The following is a 21657-nucleotide window of genomic DNA, read 5'->3' on the forward strand; positions in this document are numbered from 1 at the left end:
ACAGAAATATATGTAAAAGCCTAGAAATCTGGAATGTGTTCATAAAAGGGATCAGTAAGTTCAGTGCTCTTTCTCCCAAGTAGGCAATTTGGTGCTTCCTAAAAGCAGGGAAGGATGAAGTCACTTGGCCCCAGCATCCTATTATTGGAAGTGCATTGTCTTCTGTGTGCACAAAAGGATTTCAACTTGCTCTGCATCCTTTTCACACACACACACACACACATACACACACACACCATGTGTCCCCAATGGTTGGGGGACTTTCCAGAGCAGATGGATGAGGGGACAAGGAGAAGACCTGCTGCATGAGAAGTCCACTCATACAACACTGGATATCACTCCTTTGTAAAACAGAAATATACCACCTCTAAAGTGTATCTAGTTTATAATTCCCGGCTTTGGCATGCCTCTCAGTAACCAGCCACAATTTTTATTGCAGAATAATAGAACAGCTTCTTTTATTTAAAAAGAAACAAAACAAAAACCTTGCACTTCGCTGCCCATTTGACGTTGCGTCTAAAATGACTTGTGTACAGTCTCCATTGAAATATATTTGACTGACACTGACCACTTTTGAAATGCAAATTAAGTGGTGCTTTCACTCAGAGCCACATAGTTGCTGTTTCATAATTCCCTAGAGTTTAGTGCATTTCCATACGGAGATTAAGGAAGGGAAAGGTTAGATTTAAGGCTGAGTTCTTCAGTGCCTGTTGAAAACATTTTCCTACTTTTAAAATAAATCATAATCTGCTTTTTTTATCTTAAACAGATTTTTAAAATCCATGTTTTAGCAAAAATTCATCATCAATGCAAAAATGGTACCTGCAGACATTATTATTAGAAGCAAACAGGTTGATTGTATTAAAAGCTGATTGGACAAAGAGGTATCTTATATTCTATTGAGGTGAGGAATAAAATACAAAGCCCATAGAATATTTGTCTTACTGAAAACATTTGGTGATGCAAGTGCAATTAGCATTTATACACCAATTTATTTCAGATATGGAATTGTATCCCACTAGAAGTTTATAAGATATCCCACTGAAAAAAGGCCTGCTAACCACTATACTTTATCATGTGGTTTATTAAGCAAGGCTCCCCTAAATCTCCTAGGAACCACGTGCATATTTGTCTCTCAATTAGGAATACTGTGTCACATGCAATTCCATTTGTAATAGATTACTAAGAGCTACATCAAGCAGTGATGCTCTGTGCACACATAGATCTCTGTGAACAAAGGAATGGGCAGGCCAGTCCACTCACTTCACTGACATTATTGGGGTGGACATTCCAAGCAAGGAACTCCACCAACATTGGCAAGGAATCAGGGGCGTAGCAAGGAAGGCATAGGGGGCGGTCTGCCCCATGTTCCATAATGGAGGGGGGGGGCAAATTATCAAGGAACAATTACTGCCCTACTAGGGCGGTTCATAAAAAACTTTAAAAAAAAATGCCTGCTCCAAAGGTCTTATCTTACTATACCAGGGATTATATAGCTATATATGAAATTTAATGCATATTGGCTTATATCTTGACCCTCCTCCACCAAAATAGCTGTTTACTTGGCTGTTTTCCTATGTCGTGAAGGCTGAAATTTCAGTTCAGTGGAGCACTTACTGTTCCCAACCCTAACCCTGTGGAAAGCCATCTAATTAGACTTTAATTTGATTTTGAGATGTTTTTAGGAGGTAATTTAATTATTGTTTGATTTTATACCAATGTTATGTACCGGTATCTGATGTTAGCCACCCTGAGCCCGACTTCGGCCGGGGAGGGTGGGATATAAATAAAAGTTTATTATTATTATTACTTGTTATTATTCCTTTGTAAGAAAACATGAAATAATGTAAAACCATTTTTGCAGGGGGGAAATCAATGGGGGGGGGACAAGAAATTTTCTGCACCGGGTACCACCTGACCTTCCTACGCCTCTGCAATTAATGCATTAGAAATCCAAGTGATTACAAGATCAAAACGTCTGCACTGAGGAAAAGGAAGCTTTCGGCCAGCCTAACTTGCCATAGGGTGCATTCACTTCAATGTGCAGTCAGTCCTTGCCTCATTTGCTAATCCTTTGCTAAATAACAAACGGCTCCACCACATAGTCCCTGCCTTCAATCACAAACTCTTCTTCTGATCAATAAAAGCAAACAGAACTTCCTATTTAGACCAATTAAACTACTTCTGGCCAATTACACGGTCACACAAAAATAAGCTATATTGTTCTGCTTGCAATAATTTTGTTCATCCCACCTTTGCAGCCTTCACAAGTCAGGGCATTATAATGGTACCCAGAGGCCTTGTCACCACAGACCACGCACAACTCCTCTCCTTTCGTTCTTCCCCCCGAAGGACCCATTCGAGTCTTCTTGGATACAGGCATTCCCTCGAGGTCTGGCTCCTTTAGGGGAAAGTTATCAGAGGGTAGTTTTCTGAACTCATACATTACAGGTGAATACCATTCTTCAGGCTGTTGGGGATAGAAGCCAAGGCTGGAGTAATAAGGTGGCGAAGAAATGGGAGGCTGCACTGGAGAAAAGTGCACTGGGTTGTACTGTGAATAGGGTGACACATCGGAATCTTGCACTGGGGAAGTCATTGCCTCGGGAAGTAAACCTAGAAAACAACACAAAAAACCTTTTCTTTTATAAGGAACTTACTTCAACAGCTCTATTCCCTAAAAGAAACCCATAAATCACATTATGTTCATTATAATTTATTTTTATTCTTTTGCTTCTTCCTCCTGAACCTGTATTTATGTTCAGTCAATGTGAATGAGATAAACAGCTTCCATGAATGGGTCCGTGGCTGTGTACACACCACACATCCCATCCCCAAAGGAATCTTAGGAACTGTAGCCTGTTAAGGGTGTGATTATGTAGGAGGAAACTACAATTCCCTTTATTCTTGGGGAAGAATGTGCTTTAAATGTATGGTGTCTGAGTGTATCTTTAAGCAATCCATTTCCTGTACCTCCTAGATGTCTCTCTCAATTAGCCAAGTTCTAAGCTATAATAAAGATTTCTCTTCTGTTCCACTTGATTCTTAAGATAGGCTGGATCTATACTGATCTGTAAAAACACTATTAAAGCCTATTAAAAACATTAGACAGTTCTCAGTACAATTTTCTATTGCTGACAGATTGCTGCTCTGCAGCGCTCTCTGGTGTCACATTTTTATAATGCATTTTTAATGTTATAACTGACCAGTGTAGACTTGCGGAGTCAAAGCTACAGCATTCTGACATATAACAAAAACATTATACTCTCAATACTTTCACATAAACTAACTTTTATGAAATCTGCTGATCTGAGTTGTTCAAATGTGGGTTGACAAGCAAATATTTTTTGAACCACTTATTCACAAGCAGTTCAAAACCAATATACATTTTTCAGAAGGATTGTCATGTGTCTTGGTCCTAAGACTCAAAACCTAAAAAGCAGTTAAAATAAAATTCTATGGTTGCTTAGTCTGCAGTTAATACATGAACAGATATGGAATCACCCATGAAATAAGATATCAGAAGATTATAGTTAATTACCTTTAGAAGCGTAATGCATTTCAGTCCTAAACATTTGTGACACTACATTTGTCTGAAATTCTGGAATGATATTGGGCATTTTAATCTGTTCTGTTAATAGATATTTTAGCACCCATGTATATCGAATATCACTATTGGTATTCAGGCAACCCTTTTGGTTTAATCATCACTTTATTCTTCTAAGCAATTCTGTTAGGTTTTTCTTCTGTTTTCATACCCATTAACCAGAATGTGGTTTATATTGCATCAGTTTTCCTGATTATAATGCAAGTGCTTCCACCTTGTTTTCTGATATTCCTTTCACACTACAGTACAGTACTGGTTGTGTTATGGAACTGTGGCTTTCTGACTGATATACTGGCATGTTGCATTAAATTTCATTCACAACAGCAGCTGTGCTGTGACACAACAACTAAGATCATTGGGCAATGTTGTATCTTCCCCACCCTTTCCGCTCATGCATGCTTCTGTTCCTCTATGATTCCCCCATGAAAATGGCAGGAAAGATCTGTGGGCCACTATATACCATTCCAAATTTTGTCATTTTACTCTCATGATTTTCTGGGTTAATGGGGCTGTAAACAGATTTTTTCCGCAAGCAATTGACAAGGAAACAAACACTTCCACTAGATTTCCAGTAGTGGCTTGTACATCACGTGAAAGCTCAAATATAGTGCAGAAATCAACAGAATAAAATGCAATGTGAATGCAGCCAGAAATGGAAGGTTGATCACTAGACCAACCCATGCTTACAGAAGTGCATACACACACATACACACATAGATACAATTCTTTATAAAACACCCAGTAACAGTATCCTCAGGGCAACTTACAAAATGAGTAAAAACAAAGTAAAAATGCATGCAGTTTAATCTGATTTTATTGTTCTGAAAGCCACCTTGGGGGTCCTTCTAGAGAACAAGGTGGGATATAAATATTTTAAAGTAAATACAAATTATGGAGCAGGAAATTGTCAGGAAATAAATACATTCCACTTACACATCCACTGTACACACAAGCAAAAAAAAAAAGGTTCTATGGTAGAGGCAGGCAAAGGCAGAGTATGCCTTACAAATGATCCACAGGCCAAAATCTAGCTAGCAAATGCTGCTACTTCCTGGTATTACCGGTAATTAAAGGAATGCTGAACTAATCCTACAACAGACTTCTTACATTCTTAAGCAAGGGTGCATATTCATAATAATTTAACACAGATTAGTTTCACCTAATTACAGGAGATCTCTAGTATGTACATTTGCTTTATAAGTTTACCACACCGAGAACTGCTAGCATATATAAATTCATTCATGGTAGTCTATCAAAAGAACAGAGCAAAAGAAACCAAAATAACCCATATTAGGAAATAACATGCGGGGCAAGAAAAGTACATAACAAACTAAAGCAAAATGGGCTTTGCAAGTGAGTTAGTTTCGTTACATGACATAAAGATATCAGCCTCCTGAAAGCAACAGTGCAGGGAAACTTAGTTATACGGAGTCAGACTCTTGGTCTACTACCCACTTCAGTTTTATCTACAATGACTGACAGCTGCTCTCTAGGAAATCTGACAAGTGTCCCCCCTGCAATCCTACCTGGAGATGCCAGGGATTGAACCTGATACATTTCTAAGCAAAGCAGATGCTGTAGAACTTCTAAAATGTTGGGTGCTTCAGGTAACAAAGGTCAGTTTCTAGATACTAATTTATGTATAGCAAAAATGATGTTATCTAGTGCAGTATTTAGAACCACAAACTACAAGTCAGCTGGAAAAGCATCCTACCTTGAGGGGCTGTTAATCTGACCATTTAAAAGACAAATCTAGTTCCTTCATCCAGCATGGCTCTCTCCTGCTTCCTTAACTTCCCAATACTTTACTCACAAGTGAAAACAAAAACTTCCTCTAAGACCAGCCAAGGAAACACTAGGCCAGAGGTTATATAGTTTACTGATTAACTTTATTATGAGGAGCCGGTTTGAAAAAGTCTGAGAAAATTGCTATATAACATTTCCAGCATAATTTGTTAACATCTGGAAAAGCTGATCTCAGAACATCAAAAAGAGTATGGATAATCCCATTAATTTGTACAACCATTCAGATTCACTTATTGGATTTTAAAAATATATATATATATGATTAAATATATGTTGCATGATTTTATGCAACACCTGTCTTACAGAAACAACAGTCAGGTATTGTATAATTCACAATGGCAAGCCTATGTCAGCTCTTTATCCCCACCATGGAGGCCAGGACAGCTGAAACTGCCACTGACAGCAGGGAGGAAGGAGGGCAAAGCCATCAGCTCCCCTCCCCTACACACACACACACACACACACACACACACACACAAAATGCATACCTGCAAGGATTCTGACCTCTATCTAGCCAGTTGCCTGAAAAAAATAACTAATGGACATATAACTAATGTTCTGCTCCTTTATTTAGTGTAGAGGGAATGTTGGGGGATTGCTTCCAGATAGGGGTTGCTCTTTATCTCATCGTCAGAACCAAAACACCCAGAATCAAAGAAGAAATCAGGTATAGGGTGAGGAATTTGCCCCTTTTTTCTAGGGTGGAAGATCTACAGCTGGCACCACATCCCTGTGGAGACTGGAAATAATGTTTCATTCAAACATGTTTGTAAACCATATTGAAGACCTAAAAATGGTGGGAAAGGAAGGAAATACATATCTCAGACAGATAATGTTTTAAGCACATTTCAAATTGCAAGTCAGATAATAGGGAATGGTACTATTCTCCCCTACAAAAAGTTTGTTGAGCCAGAGTGAGATCACATCTAGGTCCTGGCTACTTTGGAATTGGTGAAAATTCACCCCTTTTCTCCCAAGTCATTTTATTTTCAACATTTAACTGTAATTTAATTGTTGATTTTTTTTACGCCTTTGATCTTGCTGTCACTTTTGAGCCTGTTTATTATCTGTGCTATATGAAAAAGCAAAAGCCAGATGTTGAATTTTCTGCCAGAAGCAGCTTCTTCTTGTTTAATCATTTTTGACCTTTGAGAAATTGCATTTCTTTCTCTCTCAACACAACGAACAAAAGGATTCAATCTTTCTCACCCCTCTCTGTAGAGCCAAGAATATTGTAGATTTTCAGGGGCTCTCCAAGTGCCAATGCACTGTTCACACTGGTAGGAAGTAATATTACTTGCTAAATAGAAAACTTGCTAAACCTACAGTTCTGCTTCATTTTAGAGAAGACAGACAAGCATTGGCCTCAGTTTGTATCACATGTAAAGCCAGCCATTCGTAGAATGTGACCATGGTGAGGCAATGCTTATCATATCCTTGCTCAGGATGGCAGGCACCCCCAAACTTGGCCCTCCGGCTGTTTTGGGACTACAACTCCCATCATCCCTAGCTAACAAGACCAGTGGTCAGGGATGATGGGAATTGCAGTGCCAAAACAGCTGCAGGGCCGAGTTTGGGGAAGCCTGATGTATGGAGTATAAAAATCTAATTGCCACCCCCCCCCATTACAAATACAGTAATAAAATTACAGAGCTTTCAGTTTCCTGCCCTTTAATGGCACCCAAGCTTTGTTACTTGAAGCAGGCAGCTTACTCTACTCTATTTGAGGCAGCTGCCTTACACTATCATCATCATCATCATCATTAAAGTGCTTTACTCATAGAAATGATTCAAAGCAACTTTCACACACAATAGAAGGACAAAGGGACCTGCAGGAATATGTGATGGTGAAGGAGACATTAAGTGTCTTAGGAGGCAGTGGGAGAAGAGCCTAAAATAATTTTACATTATAAAGTTAGTAGTCATAGCTGTCAACTTTTCCCTTTTTTTAAAGGGAAATTCCCTTATTCCGAATAGGATTCCTCGCAAGAAAAGGGAAAAGTTGACAGCTATGTTAGTAGTACTGTCACATTTTGTTGCTCCTTTAAAAATTAAAAAGCCTTCTGTAATATTTGTGCCAGGGAGCAACAACGCTTCTGAAAGTAAAAACAAAACAGCAAAAGAATGTACAAATTTAGCAATACAGTATGTATTCTGATAAAATCCAGCAGCTGCTCATTAAAAATCCCAGGTTTGCCACAGGGTTTGTAGGGGAACATACTCAAATTGCATATGGCTCTTAAATATAATGATGGGGAGGGAGGCATTGCAAGACCTTCACATGAACACAACAATACAACAACACAAACCAGTTATGATCAAGTTGGTGGAAAAAATCCAAGGTATTTAATGAAAACGTATTTGATCATTGTCTTTCTCCTGTAGTAATGCAATGGAAATCTTGTAGCACCTTAATGACTAACACATTAAGTGTGGCACAAGTGTCTGTCACCTACTTGTCAAATGCATCCTGCTATAAGACATCATCATTATTGCTTCAACATATTAAACAGCTAAAACAAAATAAAATAAAAAATTCCTTCCAGTAGCACCTTAGAGACCAACTAAGTTTGTTCTTATATTCTGATTTCATTATGCCATTTATAATTTTTTCACAGTTGTCTTACAAATCATGACACAAAAAATGTGTTGTAAGAGATTAGCAAAACTGAGTACTTTCAACAACAAAAATCACATGTAGCTCAAAGGAGTTTATCAGAAAATGTCAGCGTTACTCCATTCTATGGACTGAATTAGCATTTTGCTTGTAATAGTTTTTTTATTTACCAAATAAATGAGGAGCTTCGGAAAGAGAAAATCCGTCTGCTGAATGTAGGTGGGGATGCCCAACTAGGTTCATCTCTGATGCCATAGACTCTTCAATAGGTTGAGTTGCAGAAAATTAAGCTGATTGTTGAAGGAAACCTTAAAAAGATAAAGAAAAACAAAATGGTACATCTGCTTACAAAGCGGTCATTCTAAAGGGCCCGTCCAAATTTTCGGAAACCTTCCACATGGAGCATTGAAGCCTTTTTCAGAATTGGCGCACCAAGAAAGGCTACAATCAACTTGGAATGGTCACACATTCCCATAACGCATCTTGTTATGTATTGAAGTTCTCACTCTGGTCACCAGGGGTGTTGTGTATGTAGTTTTCACTCAGGTCCACGTCAGTTAATTTAGGAGGGAAACCCTGGGCTGTTGTTGTTACAATGTTGTCAGCCGACTGCCTGTAAAAGCAGGCCGGCTGAGCTGTTTGTGTTCAGTTCAGTTCCAGCTTACTATAAAGAACTTCTTGGAGAAATATCTGTGTCGTCTGTTATGTCCACCCACTACTTCACTACTTAATACATCTCAACTAGTTTCTTCATATGTAAATCACATACACACACACACACACACACACACATATATATATATATATATATATATTACTATGGGGCTGTATTCTAACCTAATAGTTGCTGTAGTGCATGAACCGGACCAGGATTGTATATTTTTCCCTTGCTCTGTTGTATGTTTCACAGTATAATTATCATGATAATTGTCAACATATTGGGAATTCCAGCTGTTAATCGTAATCAGTGAGTTGTTTATGCCAGATAGGAGAAAAAGTAGAATGAGTCACTCGCTAGGATTAGGGGGGAGTTGCTCTTCATGAAAAACCAGGCTCCCTAATTAAAATACAGTTGAGGTTATCCATGCATGGATAAAATAAACAATTTATTTTAAAACATCAAATGTGTTTGCTGAATGTCACATGTACTACATACCAATGGGACCTCTTATGGCTGGAAAACAAATTGTCAGATTAAATTTACGAGAAGCACCATCACACAATTTCCTTAGATGTCCCAGCACAACATACTAGCTTCCTGTCCAACACCTATGAAAATACTCTAGGATTCTACCCCGTGGAGTTATGTACTGGAATATGAGAGAAATCTTCTATTTTCCTACAGAAGGAGTAGGTCCTCCATGGCATGACACCTAACAGAAGAGAACAGGAACAACCATTTTACGATGAGGACTCTGCCTCTGGCAGCTGATTTGGGGCATCATTAAAGGGCTGCAAGCACCGGGGGGGGGGGGCTTTTGAGATGTTTGCCAGGCCTTGGGTACTATGTACTACAATTTGGGGCACCATTACCTGCTCCACCTGAGGCAACAAAATATATTGGTCCAAACCCTGAAGAGAGGATAAGTTCGCAGTATGTATCAATAATATTAACTAGAGGATAAAGCTGTAAAGAGATTGGGTCCCTCAGACTATTTCTACACGAAATTACACCTGTCCTTTTGCTGAATGTCAACTACTTAGTACTATTATATATGTCAAGGTGCAAGTGGACTGGAGCTATCCAGCTAGCAGACCAGTGTGATTGCTGCTGGGATCAGTGATGGCCTAGAGATTTCTGTGCCTGAAATATTATGAATATTCAGAGGAAGTAAAAGGGTGCAATTAATTTAAACCTAAACTTAAACTTAAAGCTTCTTATTAAAAAACAAAGCAAAAGACAAAACAATTCAATCAAGTCATTCAGTCCCCAATTCTATTAAAGTATAATGTTCATTGGAGTCACTGATGTTTAGTGATTCATATTTTATGAAGGATTATAGCAATGAGAACTCAATCCAGCTTTGCCAGTAACTGTAATGTTTGCTGAAATTCTTAATTAGCCAGTCACTTTAATGCTTAGTTTGTATTGTTTTAAAGGTGTTTTATGTTATACCATTGTACACTGCCCTGATGCTTTATGATATGACAGTATATAAATACTTTTATAAATAAATAAATAGAAACAGAATTTAATCGAGTGTGCATAGTGCATAGTACATGTCAGTAGCATCAGATTCTTGGCTGGGAAATTTAGATGCCACAGTAATATTAATAATACATTATTTCTCCATAGTTTTTAGGGGGGAAATGGTACTTTGGTAAATCAGTACATTTTACTGACTGTTATAAAAGAGATAGGAAGCATGCACCTACATGCTTGTTATCTTTAACTATAATTGAAAAAGTAATTATGATAAGCCAGTCAGAAAGTTTGGTATTTGTAAACTTTTAATTTCCATTGTAATACTTATTTAATCAATATTTCTCCATGCTTTATTCTGACAATGGGGAAATAACAGTTGATCGCTACGGCTAACATGGGCTGAAATGATAAATGTGAGGTTCCAGGAAATGCTATGCTCACTCACCAGTGAATTCTTTTTCCTCACCTTGCTTTCATTCCCACCAAAGTACTAACTTCTGAAGAGACTGCTTATTATGAGACACCATATTATAGAAACTAACGGCACAATCCTAACAATGTTTAGTCAGAAGCGCTATTTAATTCAATGGCGCTTACTCCCTGGCAGGTGGGCTTAGGACTGCAGCCTAAGCTTCTTGATTATTTGGTGTGTGTGTTTTTGAGCTCTTTATTAAATGAAGAACACAAATTCCTGCACTTGTTAAAAAAATACAATATGATGAATTTATTTAATTATAAAATTTCATCCTCAGTTTTAAATAGAAAATAATCCCCAAACTAGGTACAATACCAATAAAACACACCAAAATTTACACCCTTTTATAACAGTATTTTCAAATGTCCCAAGCCAACTTGAATCCAACTTGGGAGAAAGGCAAGATATAAATAAAATAATAAATAATACTGTAATAAAAAACTAACTAACGATGAAAATCAATAAAGCCATAAAAACAGAGAAGAGTCACAAACAGTTGTATGTAACATATCAGAGAAATGATGCACTTATCACAGTATTATCCCCAAAACATTATCCACTAAAATTAACAACTAAAAGTAGGCTACTTACACTTGGTGTCTTCCTGAACTCTAGCAGTAGAGACACACTGTGCACTCAGTAGTTCTGCATTCAGCTCAGAATCCTAATGATTTTCAAAGCAAGAACATTTCTGTGTTGCTTTTTTCACTTTTGCAGAAGGCTTCAGTGATAACAGGCTGACTTTAGGTTTAGTCCTCTTTTCATTGGCTCAGCGCTGTCTTGGACAAAGATTACTCATTAACAGTTCTTTCTTTGCTGAACTATCTAAACAGACTTGAAGTATTGGAACTTTATAAAAACTAGAGGGAGCAAATCCTGGGTAGGAGATATGTCTCCTGGGATAGCAATTGAAAACCATGTTGCTAAGTATCAACTTGCATGAAACCATTATTGTATGGACCCAATACAAAGTGAAGTTGCAGGTACTGAAAGAAAGCAGAGACTTCTCAGATTTAACAACTTCAGTCAGGAGTACCAGCTTGGCCCTACGACCGTGGGTGCCTGGGGCATCGAAATTTATGTGTGCCCGACCCCTTCATGGGGGATTTTGTGGATGCTCTGGCACCCAGGGCCCCAGGGAGTTGGCATCTATTACTTCAGTGATGCACTTTTAACACTAGTCTTAACCTTCTGAAAACATAAATAAAATCTTCACAATATTGCTGAAAACAGAGACCGAACAAAGTCAAATTACAACTAAAGATGATAATTGTCATTTCATTTTTATATTCATCTAACCAATATTCCCCCCCCCCCGGGTGACAAATTGTGACTCTCGTCTTGGAAATCTCGATTTCAAGTCTCACACCAGAGAGATAGGTAGTAAAAGGCTACAGAATTACCGGTAGGTTGCCATGCTAACCCCACTTACTTAGGAATAAGCCCCATGGAATTACTTCTGAATAAACTTGCCTAGGTGTGGAGCTTTGTAACCGCCCTGTAGGCCTGAGGCCTCCTGGCCTACCTGGATGCTTAAGCCTAGCAGCAAGGATTGGACCTCTTCCTCCACCCAAGTGTTTCGTAGGTGGGAATTTCCACTTCTGTGTCATGTCCTGCCCAATCCATGTGGTGTACCATCTTGATTCTTCAGCAGGTCAGCAGACTGGGTTGTGTGAGACTTCCATGGGTCACTTTTTGAGTCACACAACAGACCTGTAGAAACAGCTCTCCGAATGACAGACAAAATGTCTTAAAATGCCCATAGGAAATGAGACTTTCTCCAGTTCAAGCCTGTTTACACACAGGGCATTTACTGAGGAGGAGCCTGGCTTTGCTTATTCACTTGTTTACAGGCAGCTGCACAATATAATACACAAGATTTCCCCCCTGTTCAGCTTCTGCTGTCTTGTTTTGCTAATACCCCAGAAATTCAACTTTTTAATTTAAGGGAACAAGTGTGCACTTTCTCCAGGTGTAGGCAATCCATTTCCTGGCTAATCTGGTCAGATTATGGCCTGTCAGCGTCTAGGGCCATTTTTCCAGACTGTGTCGAAATATTTCCTTCTCAATGGTTTGTCTGTCCTTTCTAGGAACTAATTGTATAACTTTAACCCTTCCTTTGCCCAAAGGCCCTGCCTTTATTCTTCTCTCCCTAAAATGGAGCAGGGAGGGACTATTTAACCCTTTCCCCTCACAATAGCCCCAGTGTAAATAAGTAATTCTGATAAAGGGGATACTTTGCTGTTTACCTATGAGCACATGATTACATGGTGGCCATGCAGTTAAATTTTCTTTTTAAAGGACCTTTTGGACATTCATCATGAAGCACTGTACTGTGCCTACAGACATTGTGTATACTGCATGTGCAAATACTAGTGTAATGCCAATATAGCAATGCTCATAGAGGGTACCCTGAGGATCATCTAGTCCAACCCCTTGCATTGCAGGAATATGCAGCTAGGGGATTGAATCTGCAACCTTTGCATTATTAGCACCATGCTCTAACCAACTGAGCTGTCCAGCACATTAAATGTATAGTCGTAGTCCAGTGAAATGAAGAAGGTCATACTAGGCATGGGTAAAAATCAATGTGGGGGTGGGGGTGGGGGTGGGCTGGATGGGGGTGAGGAGATCACAGGTAGTTTAACCCTTCCATCCTGCTGTGTCTGCAAGAGAAATCCCCTTTCCCAAATCCAGTATTTGTATTGAGAGGGAAGCATCTATTGGATCAAAAGCCAAAACAAATATGCACACAAAAGTATAATACGTATGTTTTTTTTCCTTGGTCCTGCTTTTTCTCATTTCTAAGATACCCTGTGGGTCTTATAACACTGTACATAACAGTTCCTATTATGCTCTGTCCTTCCCTTTCTCATAATATTGTTTTGGGCTCTATATTTAGTTTCTTCATTGCTATGGATCCTATCATACTTTTCCTTTATTCATATTTTTACTTTGCCTGTTATATCTGCAACTGTTCAAGGTCTCTAAAAGGTAAAAGTAAAGGGACCCCTGACCGTTAGGTCCAGTCGCGGACGACTCTGGGGTTGCAGCACTCATCTCGCTTTACTGGCTGAGGGAGCCGGCATACAGCTTCCAGGTCATGCGGCCAGCATGACTAAGCTGCTTCTGGCGAACCAGAGCAGCGCACAGAAACTCAGTTTACCTTCCGGTCGGAGTGGTACCTCTTTATCTACTTGCACTTCATGCTTTTGAACTGCTAGGTTGGCAGGAGCAGGGACCAAGCAACAGGAGCTCACCCCATCGTGGGGATTCGAACTGCCGACCTACTGATTGGCAAACCCTAGGCTCTGTGATTTAATCCACAGTGCCACCTGCATCCCATTCATGGTCTGTAGATAGGATTCAATGCTAGTCCTCCTAAGGATAGATCCAGTTACAGGTAGGTAGCTGTGTTGGTCTGCCATAGTCAAAACAAAATTATAAATTATAAAAATTCCTTTCAGTAGCACCTTAGAGACCAACTAAGTTGGTTCTTGGTATGAGCTTTCGTGCATGCACACGAAAGCTCATACCAAGAAGAAACTTAGTTGGTGTCTAAGGTGCTACTGGAAGGAATTTTTTTTATTTTTTATTTTATTTTGACTAAAGATAGATCCATTGAAGTTATTAAGTGTGACTAACTTAGGTTCATTAATTTCAGTGAGTGTGCTCAGAGTAGGACTTAGTTGAATACAGCTCTCTGAACTTCCCAATGCTATAAACATGACCAAATTGGAACCAAAAATTTATACAAAGAATTGTTAGAGTTACCGTAATTAAATATTGCAGTGGTAGCCTGGATATATGCACTGAAATGTGTTTGCAGGGATAATTCTGTTAAGTAGTAATTAGTGACTAGGCTATTGTGGAGCAGAAAATTTATGTGTTTTTGAAAAAAAGGCAACAAAAAATCTCTTAAAGACTTTACTGTATACATGCTTATTTTATCAGTTTAATCATTGACTACATGTTGCTTCATCTCTCTGGTACTTAGGCTTTTAAAGTCAACAGATAATAATGTGAAATAAATAAAACCTTTGTCACCCACTGCTGCATAAGATGTTACGTAACTATCCTAAAAATGAGAAACCTTTGAACAGACTGCCAGTAATGCACACTGTATTAGAAAGAATTGAGTCAACTCTGATCTGGAAAGGTATTGCTAATTCCATGAATTAACCACATATTTAAACCTCTTCTACAAAGGACATGTTTCATGTCATGTCATGTCATGTCATTCTTTTCTGTTCTACCCAGGACATTCCATGACTTCTTTCAATTTTGAAGGATAATGCTGCTGTCTTTGTTTCTTCCTGTGTTGTTATAATTAATTCCAGTTTTATACCTGGTGTATATTGCCTTGATATCCCTGCCTGCATTTTGCTGGGGGTACTCCATTCCACTGCCTTGGCTGTATGTAATCCTTTCCTTCATGTGTTGCTTCACAATGCACTTCTCCCCACAACTACTAATTAACTAATGGAATTCCCTGCTGGAAGATGTAGTGATGATGACTAGGTTGGATAGCTTTTCAAAATGGTTGCATTTCAGTATGGTGTAGCCAGTATGGCAAAGCTTTCCAAACTGTGTGCCGCGACATGTTAGTGTGTCAGCTGCAATATGTAGGTGTGTTGTGCAAATGCTCCCAGCCCTCCTCCCAGAGCTGGAAAGGGTTTAGTTTAACGACGAGTTTGCTAGTAAAACTGAAATATTGTGTTGCACGAAAGGATGCATGTCTAAAAAGTGTGTCACCAACATGAAAAGTTTGGAAAGCTGTGCTGTATGGTGTATTATTATTATTTGTTAAAATTCTATACCACCTTTCATCCGTAGATCACAGGGTGGTTTACAATATAAAAACACAAAAATACACACTATAATAACAGACAAAAACAATACCCCCCCCCCATTAAAAGGACCTAGATTGTTTAATTAGCCAAAGGCCTAGGAGAAGAGGAATGTTTTTGCCTGGCACCTCAAGATATTAACAAAAGCAACAGGCAAGCCTCCTGAGGAGATCATTCCACAAATGCGGAGCCACCACAGAAATGGCCCATTGTCATGTTGCCACCCTCCAGACTTCTCGTGGAGGGGGCTCACGAAGCAGGGCATCAGCTGATGATTGCAGGTGTAGTGGTTAGAAAGTCAGACCCAGGTTCAAATCCCCACTCAGTTATGAAGCTCACTAGGGTCACCTTGAGCCAGGTACTACATACCTCTCCTTCTACCCTCCCTCAGAGGGTTGTTGTTAGGAGAAAATGTGGAATATAAACTTAAGTATAAATTTTTTAAAAAAATCCTTCTTACAAAGGCAGCATCCCTGTTACTTAGGAGCAAAGAACATGAGAGAATGCTCGCTTCCCAGCTAGTGTGTCAGCTCCCAAAGGCTCCTGGGTGGCAATAACTGGAAACTGTATGCCTAACTACAATGCCTAACTGTTCTGAGGTTTTTTTTGTTTTGTTTTTTTTACAGTCAAGCTGTATATAAATTTTATGAAACAAATGAAATAACTAACTAACTAACTAGATGGGCTTTGCTTTGATCCTGCTGGGTCATTTCTGCATTGTTTCATTTATAATTTTTATTGCCACCTAGAGAGGCTGGGGCAACCCAATCAGATGGGTGGGTTACATTTATCTATATCTATCTGTCTGTCTATCTATCTATCTATCCCATCTTTCTTCCTGATGCATTGATTTCATTCATCCAAGCTGTACAAATTTTCATATGATTTAAAATGATAGCATTGCAGAAAAAGGCCACCTTTCTTTCATTTTTAGATTATGCAAATACTGTATACATTTCCATCCCAGCTGATTATTATAAGAATTTTGCAATGTTAGGGGTTTGCTTACTGAGTTTGATTGTTTCCCTTTCCCCTCCCTTTCACCTTTCCCTTTCCTTTGGTTTCTGTTTGGACTGTAAGTCTGAGGGCAGGGATTGTGTTATTTTTATTTATATGTAAACTGCTCTCGGAGCCTTTTCAGGTGAAAAGCATCTCACTTCTTGCTCCTTGGCAGAGGACTTTCCCCCTGCTGCTCTGTTTTCTGCCTTACCACAAGGGATGAGGTAGAAACACATTCAGGAGGAAGTTAGAGGTCATCAGCAATGGTGGTTCAGGTGCCTATTCATAATATTCTGACTTTTCACTTACTGACTGATCACCAGAGCCAGTACTGTCTTTTGGCATAGTGAGGCAGGCACTTCAGGCAGCAGATTCTGTGTGTCATAAAAGGGCAGCAAAGTGTTAGTTACTCAATTGATTATTGCTGTACAGTATTTTTTTTACTAAGAAGGGAAGAGAGATGCTTGTGGGATTTACTACCTCAAATACCAAAATAACTTGGCTGGCCTTACAAACTACATAATATAACTTGGAGAAGAGGGTTGCCGTTTACTGTTCTGATTCAGGCAGCAAAAAATCTTGGGCCAAGCCTGTTGATAAACCCTGATAAAATTTCCTAAATCAAAGCATGTCTCACATTCACAGTGCAGCTTTATTAAGGCCCATATAACAATAAAGCCAAGATTGCTATCAGTCATTGTGCAGTGATAAGTGTCAGTACTTTAGATTGCCCAACTGATAAAAAGCATTCCTATTAGCATTTACTATGAGACTTGTCATTAAGCAATTGACCTTTTAAGATCAAATACTTTTTGCACTCCTCACTCACTCGGGACATTTTAGTGGGATGATCAAAGTTATTGCTCACATTTAAGGAGATCTGAGGGGCAATAACAGCCTAGCCTACCTCGCAGAGCTGTTGTGACGGGGAATTTTGTCTAACCTTGGTATGCCAGTTTGGGCTCATTTGATGGAGGGTGTAATATAATTACAAAATAAAAGTAATGGGGATCCCACAAAAATCATAGTGGGGTGTGAATTCAGAGGGGATAGGAGAGTCCAGCTTCCCTTCCCCCAGAAACACCTGTTGGGTAGAAGGATTTCAGCTCCTTGTGTTGGTGGCACCTGCTTTTCTCAGCCAACACAACTCCTCATCCCTCCTCCTTTGTGCTGCACTTCGCCCCCAGTGATGTTTCATAGCCAGTTTGAGGGGAAGGGGCAGTTATTCATGGCCAGAGTTAGTTTGAGAAGGAGAAGTTAGGGGGGTCATTTTGACTCCCAAATATCTCACCTGGCATTTACCTCCTATGCTTCCATGTCCCTGTTTTTTGTTCCTAGTACATCTGCATGGACATGACTTGGATAGAAATAGATAACCGGACTACTTTTGGATTGGTGCACACCATCAGCCCAGTTCCATAGCTCTTGGCACTGCACTATCAGAACAATGGCAGCAGCCTAGCGAAGCAGCTCATAGGGTTGGGTCATAAATCTACCATCAGCATCTGAAACTAACAATCCATGTGACCTTGACTTTTTCCCAGTAAAGAAACAAACTCCTATGTGATCCTTAAATGAAAGACAGAGCAAGTTTCAGAGTCCACTACTCATAAAATAACAGGTAGAGTGTGCCTGATGCTGGATGCCTCTGCCATTGTTATAACTACCCGCCCTCTCTCTCTCAACCTCATTCCCATTTGCTGTTTCTCCCCTACCATGGTAGCCGTTTCTGTTTCCTCTATAACCTAGAAAAATCAGCCAAACCCCATGATCTTTTCCTCTATTAACCCAATCAGCTACTAGCCCCCCACTGAATTGGCCATTTACCTTTTCCCTTCACCAGCACTTTCAACATTGGTGTTACTCCTTCTGGAAGTCTTACCTTCTTCTACTCACCTTATCCTGCAAATGTTGTTGACCTTCTATTTTCCAAATTCTGCATTTGATCCCATGCCCCATGGGTTTCTGGGTATTAACCACAAACCACAGTTTGATGTATCACTCACTCAGTTGGGGCTGGGGCTGCAAAATGCAGGGGTTAATGCTGCAAATCACTGCAAAACAACTACAAAACTTTGGCACAGGTTGGAGGGGATCCAAATTTTGGGGTTCGTAGTTAATAACTGGAATTTAGAATGGGGAATCTGTGAAGAATGAAAAGGTTAATTACCCCTCCTAAAGTCCTGATATAATTACCCACCCACCCCCACTGCACATGCGTGCACACACACACACACTGCTGCTTTTAAAATAAATTATAATAGGAAGCTAGAAATTTCCAACATCCTGGTTAGTTTGGTTCTTGAAGCCGCCAATCCCAGTCCAACAGGAAAATGGGTGGCATGGAAGTATTTTCATATAAAAAAGGATTAATAAATCTGCATTACATTATCATTGGTGAAAAGTATGTAGTTTCAAAAGCATGTATGAATTCAACTAGTCAAAAGGTTATATTTATGTTTCTAATTATGCTGTTCCAATATTTTTTGTGTTATCGGGAAGATAAGGAAAATTTCAGAACACCATATGCTGAATAATATAAACACTTCAAGGGAGAGGATGCAAAAATGTTGTGAGTAATGAAGACCAGAGCATATTTCCTTGCCAGGATTAAGTCTTATCAAAATCTAAAACATGGAAAATATTTAGTTTTATGATATTATTCTAGTCTTTGTAAGAAAAGAGAAACATCATTTGAAACAAGTATCTATAAGACTCGCTGCACAGTCATTTTAAATAGCTCAGGTGCACTCTGATCTCTTATGTTCTAGGCTAACTGCTATGCCATCTTTGTCTTGTTTAGCTATGCAAAACAGGGTGGAGCTTACTCCAATTCCTATTTTATGGAAGACAAATTGAGGGTGAGCAACAGATACTTGCCAAAGACCACTCAAGGTCAAGGCTAAAAGGATGGATAAACTAAGCTCAAAAGCCAAGAGCCTGCTCCCCTCAGGTGTGTTGTGTTGTGCCGTACCAGTGTTGAAGTAAGACTCAACAGTCAGCCTATTCAGCTTCTGTACATGGAATAGGAAGCTCCATCTTGTTTCATTTTTGGCCTGAGGCAAAAGAATGCTTCTGGACTGGCCCTAAATCTATCCGATATCAGCTAGTATCTTAATCGTGGGTGGAAAATCCAGTTCAATAATGGCAACTGTAATATCAGACATATATACTTTTACAAAGGTTGTATGCCACCCCCAATGTCTGCTAAGCAGGTAGCAAAGATTCCAGGGTGTTCCAGGTGGGAATCAAGACGCGGTAGAGACTCCTGTGTCTTTAAGAAATATGGTTTATTCTACACATATTTACACCAGAAGCTTTCAATGGAGAGAGATTTCACAGCATTCACATCTCAGGAGAAGCCCTTTCATAGCAGCCCAGCATTGGATTCCCAGGCATCCCAGTGCCTCTCTCCCTGCCTTCAGCCAGCCAGCTGAGATCTTTCTGCCCTGCATGGCCTCTGCCTCTGGCACCTCCTTTCTCCTCCCCAAGAATCTGTGTGGCATCATGCCCTCCCCTAACCTTGGCACATGATTTCTGTTTGCACAGACCCAAGGATTTCTCTCTGATCAACACCTTTTGTCATGTTAACAACCGCTATTCCAGGTGAGGCCCTGACCAGGAAAGGAAGCTTAGCCTGCATTTTTACATTGCCTTTGAATCTTCACTACCATACTCCAGATGTTATCTAAATTCTACCATTTTTACTAATTTCTAACTCTATATATGTAACAACATTTAAAGTTATAGGCAGATTTAATCACCCTCAATTTGACCATTTTTTTTGCCTCCCACTAAGAACCTTGAAGGAATTGTAGCAGCATTTCAATGGGATGGGAAGATCCCATGATCAGTATACAGTGGTATATCCATTCCGGAAGTCCGTTCTTAAACTAAAGCATTCTTAAACCAAGGCGTGCTTTCCCATAGCAGCGGGGGATTCAATTTACAAATGGAACACACTCAACAGGAAGCGAAACATGTTCTGCTTCCAAGGCAAAGTTCACAAACCAAAAAATTGTCCAGTAGCACCTTAGATACCAACTAAGTTTGTTCTTGGTATGAGCTTTCTGAAAAAGTGTGCATGCACATGAAAGCTCATACCAAGAACAAACTTACCGTAGTTGGTCTCTCAGGTGCTACTGGACAAAGTTTTTTACTTTTAAAAATATATTTCTACTGCGTCAGACCAACACGGCTACCTACCTGAATTCACAAACCAAAACACCTACTTCCGGGTTTGCAGCGTTCTTAATCCAAGTTGTTCATAAACTAAGCTGCTCCTAAACCGAGGTACCACTGTACAGTACTAGATTCCTCTTGCTTCCTGCTGTTACAAGTTTCTTGCAGATTTGCTATTTCTGTTACAATATCACAGTTGCACAACATGACAGAGTCAATAAGAATCACAATGTGACAAAATGGTTTCACTTGAATTTTACTGAGTGATAACATGAAAACAAATGAATCCATCATTTACCGAAATCCTTCAATCAGAAAACACTGTGAGCCTTGGAAAAGCCAGTAGCGATTTGAAAATGATACAGCATGCTTTCCATGTTGTTGTCAGAGTTGGTGGGAAAAGATTTAAGCCTTTCAGTAATATCAAACATACTATTTGGTGTAAAAAATATTATTGTAAGAGCTTTAATAACCAGCAGATCCCCTTTTAAATAATACATGTTTGCTTCCTCAAAATACATTGCATAACAAACATAGGACCCAGCCTAAAGCGAACATCATCTATGCAAACTACACTGAAATAAATAAGAGTTAAAGAGGACAACTGTTCTCTTGCACAAAATAATTGCAGGAAAGGATTTCAGTGGGTTCCCCGCCCCCACTCCAAGTTTCCATTGGCCTGGGTCTTTAATTTACAAGCAAATATATAACAGCAGATTTCAGAAGCAAAGAACAGCATTCGGCTCCCAAATTGCCTATTTCCCTTCCACCTTGTAGAGCCAATTGCTGGCCCTTCTGAACCTAAAGATAACCTGGTCCCAGACTGTTAAGGACCACCTCTGCCGATATGAAGAATTTATTCACCATCTGAAGTAGGGGGGTTGGCTGCACAGCAGGACCTTTTCAGTCATGGCACCTGCCTGGCCCATCATTGCTCTCCCCTGAATTGCTCTATGTAGTAAAACCCTGACTTAT

General features: G+C 39.5%; 1 protein-coding gene across 6 annotated transcripts in view; it reads right to left on the reverse strand.

Moving 5' to 3' along the window:
- Positions 1-11494, reverse strand: part of NR1H4 (nuclear receptor subfamily 1 group H member 4) — a 30927-nt gene extending 19433 nt beyond the window's left edge. Inside the window, exons 1-3 of one of the 6 annotated variants that reach the window (XM_033162337.1) lie at positions 11243-11494; positions 8201-8338; positions 2254-2616 (exon numbers count right to left, since the gene is read on the reverse strand). In XM_033162337.1, coding sequence (XP_033018228.1) covers positions 2254-2616; positions 8201-8285 — 448 coding nt within the window. In that variant the 5' untranslated portion in view covers positions 8286-8338; positions 11243-11494. Of the gene's footprint in view, positions 1-2253; positions 2617-5321; positions 5623-8200; positions 8339-8867; positions 8911-11242 lie in introns of those variants that run through there. The other 5 variants (XM_033162333.1, XM_033162334.1, XM_033162338.1 and 2 more) reach the window with 5 other exon arrangements.
- Positions 11495-21657: the final 10163 nt, after the last annotated feature.

This window comes from Lacerta agilis, chromosome 10, assembly GCF_009819535.1.
Source record: "Lacerta agilis isolate rLacAgi1 chromosome 10, rLacAgi1.pri, whole genome shotgun sequence".
Taxonomy (NCBI): domain Eukaryota; kingdom Metazoa; phylum Chordata; class Lepidosauria; order Squamata; family Lacertidae; genus Lacerta; species Lacerta agilis.